The sequence below is a fragment of the Ursus arctos genome, unplaced genomic scaffold (genome assembly GCF_023065955.2).
Source record: "Ursus arctos isolate Adak ecotype North America unplaced genomic scaffold, UrsArc2.0 scaffold_11, whole genome shotgun sequence".
Lineage (NCBI taxonomy): Eukaryota > Metazoa > Chordata > Mammalia > Carnivora > Ursidae > Ursus > Ursus arctos.
In genome coordinates this window covers 54,552,096-54,574,752 of record NW_026622775.1, presented here as the reverse complement: position 1 = coordinate 54,574,752, position 22,657 = coordinate 54,552,096, and the positions used below count along the sequence as shown (strand labels likewise).

The window sequence follows — 22,657 nt, the reverse complement described above, 5'->3', positions numbered from 1 at the left end:
TTTGCCCATTTTGTTTTAATTTTTTGCTATTGAGTTGTAGAAGATTCTTAGATATATTTGGATATTACCCCTTCCCAGATAGATGGCTTAGAAATATTTTCTCCCATTCTGGAAATGCCTTTTCACTTTATTATTTCCTTTGCTATGTGGAAGCTTTTGGTTTGATTTAGTCTTACTTGTTTATTTTCATTTTTGTTGCCTGTGCTTCTGGTGTCATATAAATAAAAATCATTTCCAAGACCAATGTCCTTAAATTTTCTTCTTTGAATTTTACAGTTTCAGGTCTTATGTTTAAGTCTTTAATGCATTTGAGTTTATTTTTTGTACAGTATGTGATAAGGGTTGATTTCATTTTATTTCATGTGTATATCAAATTTTGCCAACACCGTTTGTTGAAGAGATGATCCTTTCCCCATTGTGTGTTCTTGGCACCTTTGTCAAAGATCTTTTGACCATATGTACATGGATTTATTTCTGGACTCTATTTTGTTCCATTAGTCTATATGTCTTTCATGATGTTGGTACAATACTGTTTTAACTACTGGAGCTTTGTAATATATTCTAAAATTAGGAAATGTGATGCCTCTGGCTTTGTTTTTTTTTTCCCCTCGAGATAATTTTGACTATTCAGAGTCTTTTGTGATTCCATATGAATTTTGGAATTGTTTTTTATATTTCTGTAAAAAATGCCATGAGATTTTGATAGGACTTGCAATGAATCTGTAGATCCCTTTGGATAGTTTTGACATCTTAATAGTAATTATTCTTTCAGTCTATGAACATGGCATGTCTTTGCATTATTTGTGTCTGCTGTAATTTTGTTCATGAGTGTTTTATACTTTTTAGTATAGAGATCTTCACCTCCTTGGTTAAATTTATACCTAAATATTTTATTCTTTTTAGTACTATTACAAATGAGATTGTCCTAATTTTCTTTTCAGATACTAAGTGTATAGAAACACAACTTTTTTTGAAACACAACTGTTTTGATTTTGTACCCTCCAACTTTGCTGATATTGTTTATTAGTTCTAACAGTTTCTTGTGTATGTGCTAAAAGAAATATGTATTTTACGCAGATAAAGAAATCTAAACTTGGGAGACTTGAAAATGTAACAGGGCATGAAGTATACTAGAAGGATAATGTGCGGGTAGATATAAATAAATAAATAAATAATATAAATAAATAATATAAATAAAAAATAAATATATAAGTAATTTAAAAAACACTAAAATGCGTGACAATCATAATACAAGTGTTGGGAAGGGTAAATATATTTGAATATTTTAAGGTTCTTGCAGTACTGAGTTGTAAAAAAGATGTATTTTGTAATCTCTGGGATAAAGACTAGCAAAATAGTGCACATATAAGTGTTAATAGAAGAAAAACTGATTAAAAAAAAAGACAAGAACAGAGAAAATAATATGGAATATATGGTCCCGATAGACACTGAATGCTAAAATAGTATACATAAACTCAACTGTATAAGTAACTACATTGACTATATATGTACTAAATACTTCAGGTAAAATAATAACATTTTTGGATTTTATTAAGAAAAATACCCACAATTATTTGCTGTTTATTAAAATCACATCTTACCTATGACGTCCCAGAAAGATTGAAAGTAAAATGATAGAAAAAGAGATATGCCAGGTAAATCTTACCAGAAGAATCAGAAACACCTTAATTGCCTGAAAATTAGATAGATTCATTTCTAAATACATATAGGTCACTAGAACAAATAGCAAAAGAGTTTAACATGGTTCTGGGACTAGAGGGCATGGGTGGTAAGACAGAGCCCTGATTAGTTGTTGTAAGCTTTTAACACTGATTAAAAAAAAAAAAATTGTAGTGCTTACTATGATAAAATACCTTTTGAATATTAATAGAATTCTTAAAAAAGAAAATTAAAATAGGAAAAATGCATATGGGACAAAAATAAAACGTAATTATAGAATATTTTATTTAAACAATAAACACACAAATACAAGATATAGTTCATACAAAGATTAGAGCAAAATTTATAGCCTTATAATTATATCTTAGAAAAGAATAAAGGCCGAAAAATATCAATGACTTAATTTTTCAGCTTAAGAAGCTAGGAAAACAAAACAAATAGAAAATCTAACAGAGTAGATGTTACAAATATCAGGAAAGAAAATGCGACATTACTACAGATCTACTTTGGACATTGAAAAGAACAAAAGAGGATATTATAACTGATTTATGCCAATACATTTCGTTGTTTGGACAAAATGGGCATATTCCTAGAAAATGCAACCTTCCAAAATGAACCAAGGAAGAAATAAAAAGTCCTGTGTCTGGTATCTATTATAGAAATGCGGTCAATTATTTTAAAAACTTTCCCACAAAAAAAGAGAAAAGTTGCACTTATGATGAGCCCTCGGTGTTGCATGGCAGTGTTGAATCAAAATACTGTACCTGAGACTAATAATACACTGGATGTTAACTATATTGGAACTTAAATGAAAACTTTAAAAAAAGAAAAAAAGATGGTGTTGATTAAGTAGTGTGAACAAATTTTTAAGTGAAGATACTAGTTTTTATAAATGCACATAGAAACAAAAAATGAATTTTACTTCAATTTCACAATGAAGGAATGAAGCGATTACATTATTGAATAAATAGGTAACTACAGAATTATATTGCAGTGTTCTTTGCCATTCTTCCAAAGTTTCAGTTTTCAAGGAAGGTGTATAGATCTCTCTAAAAGAATATTTGGCTTTCCAGTGTTCTTAATGATCTCCCTGATGATTTAGGTGTTCCTTGACGATCTCCCTGAGGATTTTAATGATGCTTTACATGAGTATAATATGGACATTACAAAGGATTTTGCCTCCTTCCTACTAAATGTTGCCAGATTGGCTGATATGAAACAAGAATATGAACTCCCATTGTCAAAAACAAGTAAGTATATCTTAGCTCCACTGTGGAATGGTTTAAAGAAAAAATAATCTTTCTAAGAATATTTTTTCCAGAGGAAGAGTAGACCCTGGAAAAGATCAGTCTGCCTTAAGAAAGGGGGATTCCTTCTGCTTTCTAAAGAAAGAAACTCTTGATTTTTAGAAGCCAAAAGGGCAATGGAGAGTAAAACTAAATAGAGTCATTTATAAACCATCTTGATTAAAGGTTGCTTTCGGGGCAAGCTTGGCAAGTGCAGTAAAGACATCTATGAAATGAAGAGAAATGAAAGACCATTCTATCACTCATTTTCTTGAGAGGAAATATGCATAGACTCTTGGAAGATTACCTGGGCCCAAACTCTTGTTCTGCTATTCTTAGAAGTGAGACCCTGGGCAATATTCCATATTATTTCAATATTTCATATTCGTGCCTCAATTTTCTCAAAAGATGTATAAAAAAGAGAATAGCATTACATACCTAGTTTGGGTGAGCTTTAAATAATCAGTTAATACATGTGAATATCGTAAAACATACCTAGCACATAGTAAACACATTAATCTTTGCTCTTATTTTTTATAAACTATTGGATAGAAATCTTCTAGGGAAAAGTAAACAGGAAAAGCTGACTGGGATAAAAGGAAAGGGTTGAGCCATGGGCAGTAATTTCCTAGTTTCATCATACCTTTAACATCCTCAGTTGGAAAAAGTTAAGGAAGCCGAGCCTGTTACTTCCCGGGCCCTATTAGAGTGGGAAGCAGCATGAACGAAAGCAACAGTAACAGTGGAACATTGTGAGCATCCCAGAGGAGGCAAAATAGTAGTGCCTTCATTACAAATTAGGGCCCCCTTTGAATGCACAATCTGGTGCTTTTTAAGAGTAGGAATGGAGGGGGCACCTGGGTGGCTCAGGTGGTTAAGCGGCTGCCTTTGGCTCAGGTCATGATCCCACAATACAGGGATGGAGCTCCATGTTGGGCTCCCTGCTCAGTGGGGAGTCTGCTTCTCCCTCTGCCCCTCCTCCTGCTTGTGCTCTCTCTCTCTCTCTCTCAAATAAATAAATAAAACCTTTAAAAAAAAGAGCAGGAATGGAAAAAGTACTTCTTCTCATATGCCATTTCCAAACCTACTGGTAGTGGCTTCTTGAAATACCCTGTCTGGAGGATTGTGAGGCCAGATCTGAGTTCAGTGGGAAAAAGCACCAAGGAATAAAAATAGTTCTATGTTAAAAGAGCATGCAATTTAAATGTAGCCTTTTATTACCTGTTGATCAAGGAACTAAAACATAATACAAACTTTATAATATTGATAATAATATTAATAGCTAACATTTATTGAATGTATTATGTGCCAAGATGTGCTACTCACTTTTTTAAAAAAGGATTTTATTTATTTATTTGTCAGAGAGAGAGCACAAGCAGGGGGAGCTGCAGGCAGAGGGAGGAGCAGGCTCCCTGCTGAACAAGGAGCCCAATGTGGGACTCGATCCCAGGACCCTGGGATCATGACCTGAGCCAAAGGCAGGCACTTAATCGACTGAGTCACCCAGGCGCCCCATGCTACTCACTTTATGTGATATATCTCATCCAGTCTGATACAGGTCCTGGAAAGTCGAATGACTCCATTTGTAGCATGGTCTAGAGTATGTGCATAAAGCTTAACAATTTGACTGATTTTTAAAAACGAATCTCCCAACCCATTATGGCCAGATTTCACAGGAAAAGAATGTGAGGACTCTGAACTTGTGTCTCACTTGATGAACTGCAAAGAAGGAAGAGTAGCTATTTCTCCGTTTGTTTGTCTCTCTGGAAACTCTGATGGTGATTTGCTTCAACCAAATACTCCAAACCATGTAAGTGGAAATGGGGTTTATAAATAAAAGATCTTTAAGAAAGAATTGGATTTATACTTCTAGGCTGTTTAGAAAGGATTTCAAATTTCTCAAATTGAAAAAAAAAATTCCAGGTGTGTGAACAGAAATATCCAGGAAATGGTACTCTTGGGGCCAGTATGATTTCAATTTTTCAGTGTTGACCTGAGGAACCCTGCTCCATTATACAGAATTCCCAAGTACCACCACTGTTCTTCCATCTTTGTAGGTTGATGCAAGTTTGCTATGGAAAGAGCACGTAAAACTATCTTCAGGCTTCCCGGTATTGCTATAGATGCCATAAATCCTATATATATTCTGGATCACTGATGTCCAAAATGGAGTACAAAGAACTAGACACATTGGGAATATGTTGGAAAGTCACTGAATGTTGGAATAAACTTATAGAAATTTAACTTATATTTTAATACAGTTTGAGAAAGAAAACAGGTTTTTTTAATATTTGATATTATGGTTTGACACTAGTGTTTCAACTCTATTCTAGTCCAAAATCAGACAGTCCTCTATTATGTAAAATAGTTCAGTATCACTTAAAAGAATTTTGAAAAACTAAATAGATCTTTGTGCATTTTAAATGGACACATACATTTTTATCACAAATTCAAGTAATTTCTGATGATATAATTTCCATAAATAAATAAATAAAACCATCATATCATTTTAATGTATAAAATGGAATATGAATACCAAAACATTTGAATACCCATAATTATGAAGTTAAAAACAGTCGAGAATAAAATTTCATTCTTTTCTCTTGTATTTAGATTATACATTCACCCACATAATTTTACCTTAATGTAATAGATTTTTAAACATGAAGCCACCCTATCACATTTCTTAGATTAAATAGTATGCAATTTCAATTTAAATAGTATGTAATTTCAATAGTATGCAATAGGTTATTTCCTGTTAATTACAGAAACTTAAATATAAATTTTGAGAAGTAATTACTAAATATAAAATTAATATTGTATTAGAAATGTATTAATGGGATGGATGAAGCTATGTCTTTTTAAATTAGTCCATGTAACTAAGAATGAATATTTACTTATTTTTAGAATGAGACAGAGTTCCAGCTTCAAATTTTAATTTGAATGTTGAGCAACCTTATTCAAATAGATAAATAGCTCAGAATGGAACAACTTTTATAACAGTGATACACAAGTCTTCTAATTTTTTCTGAGCTGTTGGCCCCAAATCACCTACCAATCTATTATCACAAATATATTTTTAATGTTCTCTTAATTAGCAACTTAATTAGACCCACTTTAATTTTGTTGAATTTAAGTAATTGGAAACAACCTAATTTAAAAGAAAAAAATTTTTTTTTTACTTAGTCTTTAAAGTCATCTACTTTCTTAATAGGAAAGCAATATGGCTCTTTGTTGCTACTCTGTACATTTTCTTTTTTTTTTTCTTCCTTTTTTTTTATAATAATTTTTTATTATATGTTAGTCATCATGCAGTCCATCCCTAGCTTTTGATGTAAAGTTCCATGATTCATTACTTGTGTATAACACCCAGTGCACCATGCAATATGTGCCCTCCTTAATACCCATCACCAGCCTATCCCATTCCCCTACCCCCCCTTCCTCTCTGAAGCCCTCAGTTTGTTTCCCAGAGTCCATAGTCTCTCATGGTTCTGTACATTTTCAAACACCAAGTAAGTTTGAGGAAGCTTTTTTTATAAAACAAAAAAGATGAAAGAAAAGCATTCATGAAAAAAGAGATGAGGAGTTTTTTTTTTTTTTACTGATAATGTACATGGTTTAAAAATTACTTAGAGACACTGCTCCAGGTCTTATGTGAAGCTCTGTAAGGCTAGTTTTTTTACCCTCATGTGAGTGGTGTCTTACAGAATGTGGAAGCATGTGGAAATCTGGCATATAAATAATAGAGGACTGAACTTTAGCTTTTAAGATCAATAATTTTATGAAGCTTTTCCCCCCTGTATTTATTTCTATAATTACAATTAATTACTTATATAAGAAGTTTGTAGCTAATCACATTGAAAACAAGACATATTAATTGTTAAGTATTATAATTTCCCTTTTTCTCTATTTTACAATTAATTCAACTTATGATTAGTAGGTGCCATTATCTTTTGTTTCCTTTCCATATGCAAATTTTCCCATGGTTTTTTTTTTTTTTTTTTTTTTTTTTTTGGAGGGACACTGATACATTTATAATAGGATATAATATCTGTGTCTTACTGCCACACAGTCACCATCAATTAGAAGAGATCTTTAAGGTACAGGGCATGAACTAACACAGACTTTTCATTGTTCCTGCTGGTGTGCTAGAGAGAAGAGGCTGGTTCTATTTCATTTATTTTGAAGCATCCTGCACTAATGAATATTTCTAGAGTATGCCATGATGGCAATGTGCCCTTTGCTCTACCCAACTCACTTTATACAATTTTACTTTACTAGTGTAAGTTATAACCTCTCAAAACTTATTTTGTTTTTATTGTTTGTTACATTTTAAGGTAATGCTAAATAGGCATTCATATTATCTTTAACATATAGATAAGCTATAGAGCATAAAACTAAAATGAACACCCATGGGCTCAGGACCCATGTGCTCCTCCTCTGTTTTATTCCCCGGTCTTTCCTCTTTCCCCAGGATATCAATTATCCTGAATTTTGTGTTTTTAATTCTCCTTTTAAAAACATCATATTCCAGAGTCATTTTTGATTTTTATCAAAAGTAAAAGAATCCGTACTGTAGTCTCTTGGATGTCGTTTTTTGCTTTTGTTTTGTTTTGCTTTTTGCACTCAACACTATGCTCTCAAGATTCATTCATGTTGTCACATGAAGCTCTATTTTATTTTTACTTCTTCGTAATATTTCAGAGTGTGGATATAAAACAAGCCATTGATCTATTTTCCTCTTAAAAACTGCATTTGTTTTTAGTCTTTACTGTTACAAACAGGGCTGCTACAAATGTCTAGTGCACATGTGCAACAGCTTTCCGTGAATGTAAATCTTCTGGATTTTTGAGGTCAAAGCAGTTTTCTGGATCATAATGGAATAAGAATATTCCAAGAACTTTTAGTAATAAAAGAACTTTCCATGCCTACTACCAAATCATTTGAGAAAGTAGTTGTACCAATTAGTGTATTAGAGTAGTTCCTATTGACCCTTTGTAGTTTTCATAAAATGAGCAGACATCAAAAGCTATTGACTTGTTTACTTCCTAGTCTTACTTTTCTTCTCTTTCCTCATATATCTTGCTCCCCTTCCTTTTCATTCTGGTGATTGGGTTCTTGAAATTATTAGTTGCTTAGTTGAATTCTTCTCTTGAGACATACAAGGCACCGGCTCTCTGATTCTCTATTTATAAGGTATCTCCTATACCAATTAGGATAATGAAAAAAAATTAAAATTAACTTTTCTTTTCTAGTGACTCTTGTTATTATTCTCATGGCTGCGTGGTTGAAATTGCCAAGAGTATGCTATGAGGCAATAATGTTCATAGGTGGTACCAAGTAATTCTCTAGGCTTGTTTAGGATAGCACTAACCCAGTATGTATGAAAGACGCCATATTCCTTTATCTTGAAGAGTGTGCTTCAAACAGTTTGAATAAAGAAAGGAACTACAAAGCACAATGTAAGAAATCATAAACTTTCTTTACACATAAATAACAAAAGAGTTGTGTTTTTCCAGGCCATTCTACGCACAATTGGTATCAATCACGCTCAGGCTCCTGTGCTGTGGTCACAGATATTTGATAACCAAGGAAGAAGAATGCCACTTAATGCTTATGCACTTGATTTCTATAAACATGGTTCCTTGACAGGACTAGTCCAAGACAACGGGTATGTTTTCTCCATCTTCACCTATCCCCCCCAGTCTCTACTTCTACCTTTCTATCTCCATGTCTGCATTCATGTCTGTGTCTCCATCTTTCTCTTTCATTTCTACCTCTAGTTCTATTTCTGTATCCATCTGTACATTGATATCTAACAGATGAACCTAATGAATTCTAGGCAAAGCTTTTTACAATTTTAAGTGTAGGTGAATCATGCTAAATATACTGGAATTTTGTCCTGCAGATTAATGGTGAGAGAGAATAACAGACTTTGTGTTGTTTTGTTTGTGGTTTACCGGCAAAATCTTGGGACTTAGGCTGACTCACTTGATGTGAAGATGTACCCTACAGACATATTTGCATACATTCACAGATGTGTTTTTATGTATTACCATCCTATTTATTCATTATAAGATATTTTAAAACTGAAAAACAATAACAATGCCATGCTCACCATTATCTGAGAGAAGTATATAAAAAAAGTATATAAATCACACATCTGAGGACTGAGCATAGGACAATTGTTTTAGCTCTCTGGCAGGCAAATTATTTTCAAAAACAGTAAGGAAGGGTAAACCCTCTTGGATTTACCTGAGAATAGAGAATAGAGCCCAGGCACTGAGCACATAGATGGGGAGGGGCATTCTGTCACACCAAGCAGTAGTTCAGTAGACAATTTGAACAATCTTTATTGAATTAAAGAATTTAAAACTTGAGACACTAGAGAAATGTTGATATTTTTTTTTTGTATTTCATAGCTCACTCATGTAGATGTATTATATTCTTTTTTTGAAGTTTTTACTTGAATCACCTTGTGTTCATTATAACAAGTGCACTCCTTAATCCCCAACACATATTTCACCCATTCCCCAACCTCCCCCTTTGGTAAACATCTGCTTGTTCTCTATAGTTAAGAGTCCATTTCTTAGTTTGCCTCTCTCTCTCTTTTTTTTCTTTGTTTGTTTTGTTCTTAAATTATACAGATGAGTGAAATCCTTTAGTATTTGCCTTTCTCTGGCTGACTTATTTCATTTGGCATTATATTCTCTTGCTCCATCCATGTCATTGCAAATGGCAAGATTTCATTCTTTTTTATGGCTGAATAATATTTCATTATATATATATGAGCACACACACACCTCTTCTTTATCCATTCATCAATTGATGGACACTTGATAATGGGCTGCTTCCATATCTTGGTTATTGTAAATGATACTCCTATAAACCTAAGGGTGCATATATCCCTTTGAATTAGTGTTTTTGTATTCTTTGGATAAATACCCAGTAGTGTGATTGCTGGATAGTAGGATAGTTCTAATTTTAACTTTTTGAGGAAACTCCATACAGTTTTTCGTGCAGGCTATACCAGTCTGCACTCCACCAACAGTGCAGGTCCTCACCAATACCTATTGGTTCTTTTGTTTTTTTGTGGGGTTTTTTGTTTTTTTAAATTTTAGCCATTCTGACAGGTGTGAGGTGATATCTCATTGTAGTTTTGATTTGCATTTCCCTGATGACAAGTAATAATGAGCATCTCCTCATGTAGACGTCTGGGGGCCATCTGTATGTCCTCCTTGGAGAAATGTCCATTCAGATCATTTTTTAATTGGACTATCTGTTTTTTGGGTGTTGAGTTTTATAAATTCTTTATATATTGTGGATACAATCCTTTATCAGATAGGTCATTTGCAAATATCTTCTTCCGTTCTCTAGGTTGTCTTAGTTTTGTTAATTGTTTCCTTCCCTGCAGAAGCTACTTTTTTTTTTTTTTAAGTAGGCTCCACACCCAACATGAGGCTTGAACTCCCAACTGTGAGATTAAGAGTCCCACATTCTACCATCTGAGCCAGCCAGGTACCCCTGAAGCTACTTATATTGTAGTTCTAATAGTTTATGTTTGCTTTTGCTTCCCTTGCCTTAGGGGACCTATCTAGAAAAAAGTTGCTATATTCAACGTCAAAGAAATTATTGCTTGTGTTTTCTTCTAGCATTTTTATGGTTTCAGGTCTCACATTTAGGTCTTTAATCCATTTTTAATTTACTTTTGTATATGGTATAAGAAAGTTTTTCAGTTTCATTCTTTTTTAAAAAATATTTATTTTGAGAGAGAGAGAAGGAGGAGGGGGAGGGGCACAGAGAGAAGGAGAAGCAGACTCCCCACTGAGCAGGGAGCCCAACTTGGGCCTCAATCCCAGGACTCTGGGATCATGACCTGAGCCTAAGGCAACAGCTTATCTGATCGAGCCACCCAGGCACTCCTTCCAGTTTCATTCTTTTTCATGTTCCTGTCCAGTTTTCCCAACATCATTTGTTGAAAAGACTGTCTTTTTTCTATTGGATATTCTTTCCTGCTTTGTCAAAGATTAATCGATCATATAATTGTGGGCTTATTGCTGGGTTTTATATTCTGTTCTATTGATCTGTAGGTCTATTTTATGCCAGTACTTCACTGTCTTAATCATTACAGCTTTGTAATATAACTTGAAGTCTGGAATTGTGATGCCTCCAGGTTTGCTTTGCTTTTCCAAGGTTGCTTTGGCTATTCAGGGTCCTTTGTGGTTCCATGCAAATTTTAAGATTGTTGTAGCTCTGTGAAAAATGCTGGTGGTATTTTGATAGGGATTGCATTGAGTCTGTAGATTGCTTTGTGTAGTATAAATATTTTAACAATATTTGTTCTACTAATCTATGAGCATGGAATGTCTTTCCATTTCTTTGTGTCATCTTTCATTTCTTTCATCAGCATTTTATAGTTTTCAGGGTATAGATCTTTCACCCTTTCAGTTAGGTTTATTCCTAGGTATCTTTTGGTTTTGGTGCAATTGTAAATGGGATTGATTCCTTAATTTCTCTTTCTGCTGCTTCATTATTGGTGTGTAGAAATGCAATGGATTTCTGTATATTGATTTTGTATCCTGTGACTTTACTGAACTCATTTATCAGTTCTAGCAGATTTTTAGTGATGTCTTTCTGGTTTTCTATATATGGTATCATATCATCTGCAAATAGTGAGTTTTACTTCTTTCTTACCAATTTAGATGCCTTTTGTTTTTGTTGTCTGATTGCTGTGGGTAGGACTTCCAGTACTATGTTGAAGAAGAGTGGTGAGAATGGACATCCTTTTCTTTTTCCTGACCTTAGGGGGAAAGCTCTCAGTTTGTGCTCACTGAGGATATTAGCTGTGGGTTTTTCATATACAGCCTTTATTATTTTGAGGTGTGTTCCCTCTGAACCTGCTTTGTTGAGGGTTTTTGTCATGAATGGATGTTGTACTTTATCAAATGTTTTTTTCTGAATCTATTGAAATGATCATATGGTTCTTCTCCTTTCTTTTATTTATGTGACGTATCATATTGGTTGCTTTGTGAATATTGAACCACCCTTGCAACCCAGGAATAAATCCCACTTGATTATGGTAAATGATTTTTTAATGTATTGTTGAATTTGGTTTGCTAGTATTTTGTTGAAGATATTTGCATCTATGTTCATCAGAGATATTGGCCTGTAGGTCTCTTTTTTTTTTGTGGTGTCTTTATCTGGTTTTGGTGTCAGGATAATGCTGGCCTCGTAGAATGAATTTGGAAGTTTTCCTTCCTCTTCTGTTCTGGAATAGTTTGAGAAGAATAGGTATTAACTCTTCTTTAAGTGTTTGGTACAGTTTGCCTGTGAAGCCATCTGGTCTTGGACTTTTGTTTCTTGGGAGTTTTTTGATTACTCAATTTCTTTACTGGTATTCAGTCTGTCCAAATTTTCTATTTCTTCCTGTTTCAGTTTTGGTAGGTTTTATGTTTCTAGGAATTTAATCATTTCTTCCAGGTTGTCTAATTTGTTGACATATATTTTTTCATAATATTCTCTTAAAATTGTTTGTATTTCTATTGGTGTTGGTAGTTATTTCTCCCCTTTCATTTATGATTAGAGGTTTATCAGTTTTATTGATTTTTTCAAAGAGCCACCTTCTGGTTACATTGATCTGTTCTATTGTTTTTGTTTGCTTGTTTGTTTCTAGTTTCTGTAACATTTATTTCTGCTCTAATCTTCATTATTTCCTTTCCTTCTGCTGGTTTTAGCTTTTGTTTGTTCTTTTTCTAACTCTTTTGGGTGTAAGGTTAGGTTTTTATTTGAGAGTTTTCTTACATATTGAGTTGGAAGTGTATTGCTATAAACTTCCCTCTTAGAACCACTTTTGCTGCATCCCAAAGGTTTTAGACCATTGTGATTTCATTTTCATTTGTTTCCATGTATTTTTTAATTTATTCTTTGATTTCCTAACTTCCATCCATGTATTTGTGGTTCTTCCAGAATTTTTCTTGTGATTGACTTCTATTTTCTTAGGGTTGTGGTCAGAAAAGATGTATGGTATGATTTTGATCTTTTTGAATTTTTGAGGCTTGTTTTGTGGGCTAATATGTGATCTATTCTGGAGAATGTTCCATGTGTACTTGAAAAGAATATGTATTCTGCTGTTTTAAGGTGGGATGTTCTGAATATATCTGTTTAGTTCGTCTGGTCCAGTGTGTCATTCAAAGCCACTGTTTCTTTTGTTGATTTTCTGTTTAGATCATCTGCCCATTGATGTAAGGGGGATGTTAAAGTCCCCTAATATTATTGTGTTATTATCAATTAGTTCCTTTATGTTTGTTATTAACTGTTTTATGTATTTAGGTGCTCCCATGTTGGGTGCATAAATATTCACAATTGTTACATCTTCTTGTTAGATTTTCCTCTTTATGACTATATAGTGCCCTTCTTTGTCTCTTGTTACAGTCCTTGATTTAAAGTCTAGTTTGTCCAATGTAAGTATTGCTAGTCTGGCTTTCTTTTGACAACCATTTGCATGATAAATGTTTATCCCCTCACTTTAAATTTGTAGACGCCTTCAGGGCTAAAATGCTCTTATAGGCAGCATACAGATGAGTCTTTTTAAAAATCCATTCTGTCACCCTGTATCTTTTGATTCAAGTGTTTAGTCCATTTACATACAATGTAATTATTGATGGATATGCATATATTGCTATTTTATTACTTGTTTTGTGGTTGTTTCTGAAGATTTTCTCTGATCCTTTCTTGTCTTTCTCTCTTTCATGGTTTGCTGGTTTTCTTTAGTGACATGTTTGGATTTCTTTCTCTTTATTCCTTGCATATTTATTAGTGGTTTTTGATTTTTGGTTACCGTTAGGTTACACCTTCTGCATACCGCAGTCTCTATTAAGCTGATGGTCATTTAGATTTGAACCCATTCTTTACTCCTCTCCTCCCCATGTTCTAGACATATGGTGTCTTATTTTACATACTATTATTTTGTGAGTTCCTTGGCTGGTATTTTACCAAAAAAAAAAAAAAAAAGATTTTTACTGCTTTTGTGTTTCCCACCTTCATGCTGTCACTTTTGGTCTCTCATTTCCACTCGAAGAGTCCCCCTCTTGGGGACTATATTTCTTGGAGGGCTGGTGTAGTGGTCATGAACTGCTTGAATTTTTGTTTGTCCGGGAAACTCTTTATTTCTTCTTCTATTCTGAATGATAGACTTGCTGGATAGACTATTCTTGGCTGCAGATTTTTCCCATTCAGCACTTTGAATATGTCACGCCACTTTCTTTTTGCTTGGATAATTTCTGCCGAAAAAGCCCCTGATAGCCTTATGGAGTTTCCCTCGTAGGTCACTGCCTTATTTTGTCCTGCTGCTTTTAATTTTTTTTCTTTATCACTATAGCTTGCCGTTTTAATTATATCTTGGTGTGGATCTGCTTTCATTGATTTTGTTGGGAGTTCTCTGTGCCTCCTGGATCTGGGTATCTTTTTCCTTCCCCTATTAGGGAAGTTTTCAGCTATTACTTCTTTAAATAAATTTTCTGTCCCCTTTTCTTTCTCTTCTTCTTCTGGGACTTTTATAATATGAATTTTTTGTTTCGTTTTGTTTTGGTTTTTTGTTTTTTTAACGATTTTATTTAGAGAGAGAGCACAAGTAGGGGAGGGGGCAGAGGGAGAGGGAGAAGCAGACTCTCCACTGAGTAGGGAGCCTGACATGGGGCTTGATCCCAGGACCCTGAGATCATGAGCTGAGCCTAAGGCAGACACTTAACTGACTGAGCCACCTAGGCGCCCCTATAATGTAAATGTTATTACATTTGATAGTCACTGAGTTCTCTAAGTCTGTTCTTACTTTGTATAATTCTTTTTTTCTCTGTTGCTCAGCTTGATTACTTTCTATTACTATGTTTTCTAGGTCATTAATTTGTTCCTCTGCTTTTCCATCCTGCTGTTCATTCCATGAAGTGTGTTTGTCATTTCATTTATTGAGCCCTTTATCTCTGCTATGTTATTCCTTATCTCTGTGTTAAGGTTCTCACTCATGTCTTCCATTCTTAAGTCCAGTGAGTATCTTTATGATCGTTGCTTTAAATTCTCTGTTTCACTTAGATTTCTGGCCATGGCCTTATCCTGTTTTTTCATTTGGGACAAATCCTCTGTCTTCTCATTTTGTCTGTCTCCTGTTTTTGAGGGTAATAGCCTTATGTAGAACTCCTGTGTTGGGAGATGCAGTGTGGGTGGGGTTTGGGCTGGTCTTCTCAGGAAAGGGGCCCACAGTGCTGGGATTGAAGCAAGCATGACCCAGAAGGGTGGTTCCCCCAGAGTATGGCAGGTACCAAGCTTGGCATAAGCAAGATAGGCAGTGAGTGTTGGTGTGGTACTGGTTCCTGCAGGTAGCCCTGTGCTTATGCTGAGGGGTGAGGGAGGGAAGTGGTACTGGACAGTTTTTTTTGTTCACAGAGGGGTTTCTTGTGAACACTGGCTATCTGGGAAATGCTCTGAGAAGAGCAAATAACCTCCCCACCATAATGCCACAGGCACTCTTCAAATTGCTGTTTCCACACCATACATCTGTGGGTTGTTTGCCTTGCCTTTTCTCCAAAAGCAGCCCCAATGCCCCTGGGCTGTATCTGAGCCAAAACCACTGAGCTTTAAAATTACAGACTTTAAGCCTCATTGGTTGCAAGAATTCATGAAATTTCGCCCCTCTCATTTTCCAAGCCAGTTGCTATGGGGAATCATCTTCCCTTTATGCTCCACTGTGTGCTAGACTGTCTCTTGCCCTGCTCCACCTCCCTGGCTCCCACCTGACTGCAATGGTCATGATCCAGTTCTCTCCCAAACCACATCTCTGCACTTCCTATCTTCTTCAATGTGGTTTCTTGTCTATCTTCAGTTCCATCAGTCTTCAGGTTGATTTCTGGGGTATTTAGGATGTTTTGATAGTTATCTAGTTGTGTTCATGGGATGAGGCAAGCCTTGGGTCTTTCTACTCCACCATCATCTTCTCTTTTGGATGTATTTCTGATCATTTTTAAAAATATGACTCATTATTGTGAATTAAGCTATGACATTAATAAATAATTCATTTGATTCTTTCCTTTTGATTTCCAGCTCCCGTTCACTCTCCTGAGCTTAACTTTCCTATTTTAGTTTTCTCCTGAGATGGTCAGTCTCCTGTGTGTATTGATTATGTGTGGTTGTGATGCTTGTGACTTTTGAATTAATAATCATCATTTCTGATGATTGAATCATCATCTAGGATTTGTGGCGAAATGTTTCTGGTAAATATGTCTTGACAGACAAAAGTAATTTGTTATTGACAAATCCAGTATTTCAGTATGAAATAAGTTCTTTAATGTTTTTATACTATTAATTTTCAAAATGATATTTTGTATAGGATAAATGAAGGAGCTGCTTATCAGTTGTTGAAAGATTTTGCACTCACCATTAAATCTATCAGGTATGTTATATATTTTAGATATTGATTGCAGATTTTCTTAAAATGTAATGGTAATTTGAAAAATATTGACCTCATAGTTAAAAATGCCATTGAGCTTCTTAGGCGTCACACATTTCAACTCTCCAAACACTTTGCAGAGCTTCTTTTCAACACCCTGTTGCATTGGTTCCATAACAGAATTAATTCCAAAGCCCGTTTGACATAAGGTTTTATTCAGACCAGAGCCTCAGCCTCAGGCACTGAATAACAACAGGATAATATTCTAAAGCCTCAAGAATTCCTAGATCCTAGTATTCTCAGTTTCACAACCAGTGTTTGTCAGATACATGATACTTGAGAAGGCCCCTTAGGGCTCCATCAGGTCCCTGGTTTATATCAACTTGCATAATCTGGACTCTCTTGCTTTATATAGTGCTTTTTTCCCAGGCTTTATCTAACTCTGGTCTCTCATATTGGCTTCCTGTTTTCATCTTTAGCAGAGCTCAGTGGGGACCCAAACAACAAACTTTATATGGATGCACCCATCCTAAGACTTTATTAGAAGGTCCATCTTTAGGCCCATCTAGTGTTGCCTGGTTAAACATACATCTTCGTAAAGCCTCCAGTCTGCACACACTTCAATACTTTATGGGATTTCCCTTTTCTATCACTTACTTTAAAAGTTATATATCTTCACATACATGCATACATGCAATTTGCCACGAATCTCTTCATGACGTTCTTGCTAATCAGGTCATTGACTTTTAATTTTTTGATTTGAGATTAATCAGACCTATTTGGATGTTTTATACAGGCAATGAAACTATGGGGACGCTAGAGCAGAGGGAACTGCTCTAGATAGTTTCTTGAGTATCTCTAGATAGTGTATTTCTTGAGGGGCTCATAGTTATTCAAGAGTGTCCCAAGAAACCCCAGAGACTTTGGAGCCATCTCAAAATCTGGTCCTAGAAATATCGTTCATTCATCTGAAAAGTATTGAAATATTATTGGTTTGAGACATACTTCTAAGCATTTGAGATATAGAGAATCAGTATATCTATCCCTGCTTTAAACATAATCTTACAGTGCAGTGTGAGGAAACGGATTTGTAGCTATTACAAAGTCAATAAGTGCTAGGATGACAATAATGTGGCAACCTTGGATTCAGAGAAGAATTTTCAAATGAAGTAAATGTTTCACTAAGTCTTAAAGGATCTTAAGGGGTGGGGTAGAGGAAATAGTGTTTTCAAAGTAGAGAAATGAGAAAGGGTCTGATATGTCAGGGATAGGCTTCAATCTCACTCTGGTGGTATGGGGAATATGGGAGTTGTGATAGGGATGGGGGAAGATACTGAGTTGCTTAAAGCAGCTTTAAAGGCAATTTGGGTATGTATTGGAAAGGGTCTTAATTCTCATATGATGGAGTTGGGCTTAATATTCTGGATAATGTGTAGACCGTGTATAGGCATGAGTATGATATGGGGCTATGGTTTATTTGTGTGACGAAAATGTGTACGGTTTATATATGTGATGGAGACTCAAAGGCTGTAAGAGCCATGCAGGTTAAGAGTGAGTGTGGGTCTAAATTAGGGAAATAGAAGTAATTATGGAAAAGAGTGGTTAGAGAAATATTTACGGGATAGAATTTATAGAAATCTGTCAATAAAGTTCATGTAGTTGGTGATGATAATGAGGTTTCTATTTTAGTTAACTATACATAAGAAACATAGAAGTGAGGATGAATTTTGAGGAGGACTAAGAACCAAAAATAGTGAGTTAGAATTTATATGTGTCACAAAATATCTGTGGGAAATAATTCAAGAGGAAACGGTCAGTGTCATAATTATAGGTCCGTGACTAGGAGTATATTCAGTGTTATAGATACAGATCTGGTCATTCTTTGTGGTAGGTCAGTGAAGACACTAGGAAAAATTCTGGAACTCTAATGCAACCAAGGTAGATAAGGAATTAGGAAAGGCTGATAAAATGTCAGATCCTGATCGTGGTCAATACTTATCAGCCCAGCTGCACTGCTCTGTTCTTAGATTTCCTCTTTCCTTTCTTTTCACTTGCATATTCATTTCTTGTTGCTGCTATAGCAATTTACCACAAACTTAGTGGTTTAAACCAACACAAATTTATTATCTTACGGTTCTGGAAGCCTGAAGTCCAAAACGGGTCTAACTGGGTTAAAATCAGATGTTGGCAAAGCTCATTTCGTTCTGGAGACTTTAGGACAATCTGCTCATTGTCTTTTCCAGCTTCTAGATGCTGCTGGCATTATTTTGCTTATGGTCCTCTTCCAACTTCAAGGCCAGCAACGGTGGGGAAGGTCTTACATTGCATTTCTCTGAGATGAAACGTCTCCTGCCTCCTCTCGCAAAAATCTTTGAGACTGTACCAGGCCCACCCAGATAATCCAGGATAATTTTCTATCACAAAGTCAGTTGATCAGCAGGTTCAGTTCCGTCTGCAACCTTAATTCTCTTTGCTATGTAAACTAACATAGTCCTAGATTTCTTTGGATTAGAACACAAATAAAAGCCACTATTCTGTTTATTAGACCCTGTTTTTAAAAATTCTCTACGGATCTAGGTAAAGGAAGTAATATTTTGCTCTTCATAGAGGTAGTTGCTTGTGGATTTCAGTATATACTGGACACAGTAACCAAAAAAAACCACAAAATAGCCTCCAAGGAGATGCATGGTGAGAAGAAGGGAGAAGGGATAAGGTTACGTGGAATTTGGTGGCCTTTAAAATCCTTTTGGTAATTGACATGAAGAGGAGCTGCATGGAAATTGATTTGTTATCTTTATTTTGTTTTGTTTTTTATATATTTTTTCCGATAAATATATTTCTTATCAGTATTCTTAATATTTTGCTAACATTTCATCATCTAGTGGGAATTACTTAATTCTTTCTGCCTGGGGAAGTCCTTCTTACAATGCTGACTCTCACTAACATATGTGCTCTGTGTGTGTGTATTTCCATTTATAGTGTTTCCTTGCGTGAACTATGTGAAAATGAAGACGACAACGTGGTCTTAGCATTTGAACAGTTAAGTGACACCTTTTTTGAAAAACTTAAGGCAGTTTAAAAGTAAAAGACTATCCAGACCACTTAAAATATTGCCACAGGCATTTTTCAAGTCATATTTTGTGATCCTCATACTTTTTGTCAGAAATACATATATGGTGAAGTGGAAAGAGCAAACACTTTGGAGTCAGAATTGTGATCAAACCTGCCATGTTCTCTCATGTGTACCCTTGGACAAGTTATTTAATATCTTTGGAATCTTGGCTTCTGTATATAGTTGAATAATAATGCCTATGTTTCAGCTAGTTTGTGGACTGATTGAGAAAATGCAAAGATTTTGTATGTGGCTGAAGAACAATTTTTACTCTGTGAGGCCTAAACAAATACTACATTCTCAGCACTTTTCTCCTTGATGTTATAAATTTTAAAGGTCTATCAAGGCTAGAAAAAACTATTACAGTATCAAGTTGAAATATATTTTCTCTAACTTAAATGTGATTATATGACTTAGATATATGGTTTTTAAAAATGGCACCTTCTAGTAAACTTGAATTACTTTTTAAAAAAATATAAATGAGAGTTTTGGCATAAATTCTGTGATGCTTTAAGGTAAAATATAGCTGGTGATTTGGCTTGATTTTAATTGTGACTGAAAAACCACAAAGAAATAAAATGGGTGTAACCAATTTTCCATTAGTCTCTTTGTGAAAAGTCTACATATCTTTCAATCCATTTGCATATACATATGCATTTTACATATATACTAAATAGTTTATGTCTAGTCACTTTCCCTCCGTAGTCTAAGCCTCAGATCACAGTTTTGGAATTTATTTTAGAACCTAAACTTGAACAGAACATTTTAATCTCAGAGCAAAAGGACTGCTCTCTCCTTCTATCCAGGTGTCTTACTGAAGATGATATTTTGTATGACATTATTTATACATATATTACATTGGCTTAGAAAAACACCTGTGGTTCATTTTGTCTGGAGATAAAAGAATATTCGGTTACCTGGAACTGACCCATTATTGTGTGTGCCATGTTAGGGGACTCTATAGTTTCTTCAGACTAACTCATTTACATTATTTTAAAACATGCACTGCAACAATTTCCAGACCCCAAAATACTTTGAAACCAAAATGGTTTCTACTGACCTCTTAAACTCTACTCAAAACACTGAAACACAGTATTAACAGATTGTCATGTTGGTTTCCACGTCTTACTTGTGGTTTTATAAGTCTCATGGAGACATGAAGATTTTTTTTTCATGTGACTGAGCCAACCTGATTTCCTAATTTTTAGAGGTAGAATAAGGTTATTTCCCATAATCTGGTATTCTATTAAAGGAGAATAAGAGAAGCCCACTCTTTGAGGTGGGTCTAATGGGCAGCTTCTTTTGCTTCCTTTTTGACTTTTAGCAACAACTTTAAAAAGTAGCTTGGAACAACTTATGCACAGAGTTTATATAGGAACTCTGAAAGCATTTTGTGTTCCATTTGTTGTAATAATGTGAAATTTTTCTTTCTGAGAAGCATGTACAGAGACCCTGGTGAGATTTACTGGAGAATCATTATTACCAGCATAATTTATTCCTATCTTTTTCTTATGAGAGGAAAAAATCATATTGGCATTAGGCCTATAAAGGGTCTTCTGGAAGAGCCATTTATTAAAAATTTGTATTTTGAGAAAATTATAGATACAGATGCTGGCATAAGAAATAATATACTGTGATTGCTTTAACACTGCATATACTAAAATTGGAATGATACAGAAAAGATTAGCATGGCCCCAATATAAGGAGGACACGCAAATTTGTGAAGCATCCCATATTTTTAAAAAAGAGAAATAATATACCCATGCATATCTGGTTAATTAATATATGACAAAGGAGCCAAGAATATACAATGGTGAAGGGATCATCTCTTCAATAAATGGTGTTGGGAAAAATGGACAGCCATATGAAAAAGAATGAAACTGGATCACTATCTTATACCATACACAAAAATTAATTCAAAATGGATTAAAGACATGAACATAAGACCTGAATCCATAAAAATCCTTGAAGAAAACTAGGTAAGTTCCTTGACACCAATGTTGACAATGTTATTTTGGATTTGACACCAAAAGCAAAGGCAATAAAAGCAAAATAAATAGGTGGGACTATGTCAAACTAAAAAGCTTCTGCACGGCAAAGGAAACCATCGACAAATAATCATCATCATCATCATCATCATCATCATCATCCAACTAAAATGGACAGAGGACCTGAATAGACATTTATTCAAAGAACACATACAAATGGTCAACAGACACATGAAAAAGTGCTCACTAAACATCAGGGAAATGAAAACACCACCACAATGAGGTATCACTTCACACCTGTTAGAATGACTATTCATTCAAGTGTTGGCAGAGATGTGGAGAAAAAAAGAATCCTTGTGCATTATTTTGGGAAGGATGCAGCCACTATGGAAAATAGTATGGGAGTCCCTCAGAAAATAAAAAATAGAAGTACCATATGATCCAGCAGTCCCACTTCAGAATATCTATTTGAAGGAAATGAAAACACTACTCAAAAAGATATATGCACCCCCATATTCACTGAAGCATTGTTTACAGTAAGCAAGACATGGAAGAAACCTGTGTCCATTGATGGCTGAATGATAAATTTAAAATATATATATATATATATATATATATATATATATATATATATATATATATATATATATATGATTTAGCTACAAAAAGGAATGAGACCTTATCATTGGCCACAATGTGAATGGAAATTGAGGGCATTCTGCTAAGTCAAATAAGTCAGACAGGGAAAGACAAAGATCATATGATCTCACTTATATGTGGAATCTATAAAATAAAACAAAACAAAAATTGAACTCATAGCAGAGAAGAGATTTGTGGTTGCCAGAGGCGGGAGGTGGGGGTGGACAAAATGGGTAAAGGGGGTAAAAAGGTACAAACTTTCACTTGTAGAATAAGTAAGTCCTAGGATGCAATGTAAAACATGGTGATTATAGTTAATGATGCTGTATTGTATATTTGAAAGTTGCTAAGAGAATAAATCTTAAAAGTTTTTATCACAAGAAAAAAAATTGTAATTATGTGTGGTGATGGATGTTAACTAGACTGATCGTGGTGATCATTTCACAAAATAAACAAATATCAAAACATGTTATATACCTAAAAGTAATATATCAATTATTCTCAACAAAAAAAGAAA

General features: G+C 34.6%; 1 protein-coding gene and 1 non-coding gene across 3 annotated transcripts in view; both read left to right on the top strand.

Moving 5' to 3' along the window:
- Positions 1-20,105, top strand: part of DDX60 (DExD/H-box helicase 60) — a 102,227-nt gene extending 82,122 nt beyond the window's left edge. For both annotated transcript variants that reach the window (XM_026485638.4, XM_026485639.4), the window contains exons 35-39: positions 2,783-2,930; positions 4,634-4,776; positions 8,486-8,637; positions 16,342-16,404; positions 19,381-20,105. In XM_026485638.4, coding sequence (XP_026341423.1) covers positions 2,783-2,930; positions 4,634-4,776; positions 8,486-8,637; positions 16,342-16,404; positions 19,381-19,480 — 606 coding nt within the window. In that variant the 3' untranslated portion in view covers positions 19,481-20,105. The remainder of the gene's footprint in view (positions 1-2,782; positions 2,931-4,633; positions 4,777-8,485; positions 8,638-16,341; positions 16,405-19,380) is intronic.
- A 1,041-nt stretch (positions 20,106-21,146) lies between these two features.
- On the top strand, positions 21,147-21,253 carry LOC113245491 (U6 spliceosomal RNA). Its single transcript, XR_003312718.1, has one exon. It is a non-coding gene; the product is annotated as a U6 spliceosomal RNA (small nuclear RNA).
- Positions 21,254-22,657: the final 1,404 nt, after the last annotated feature.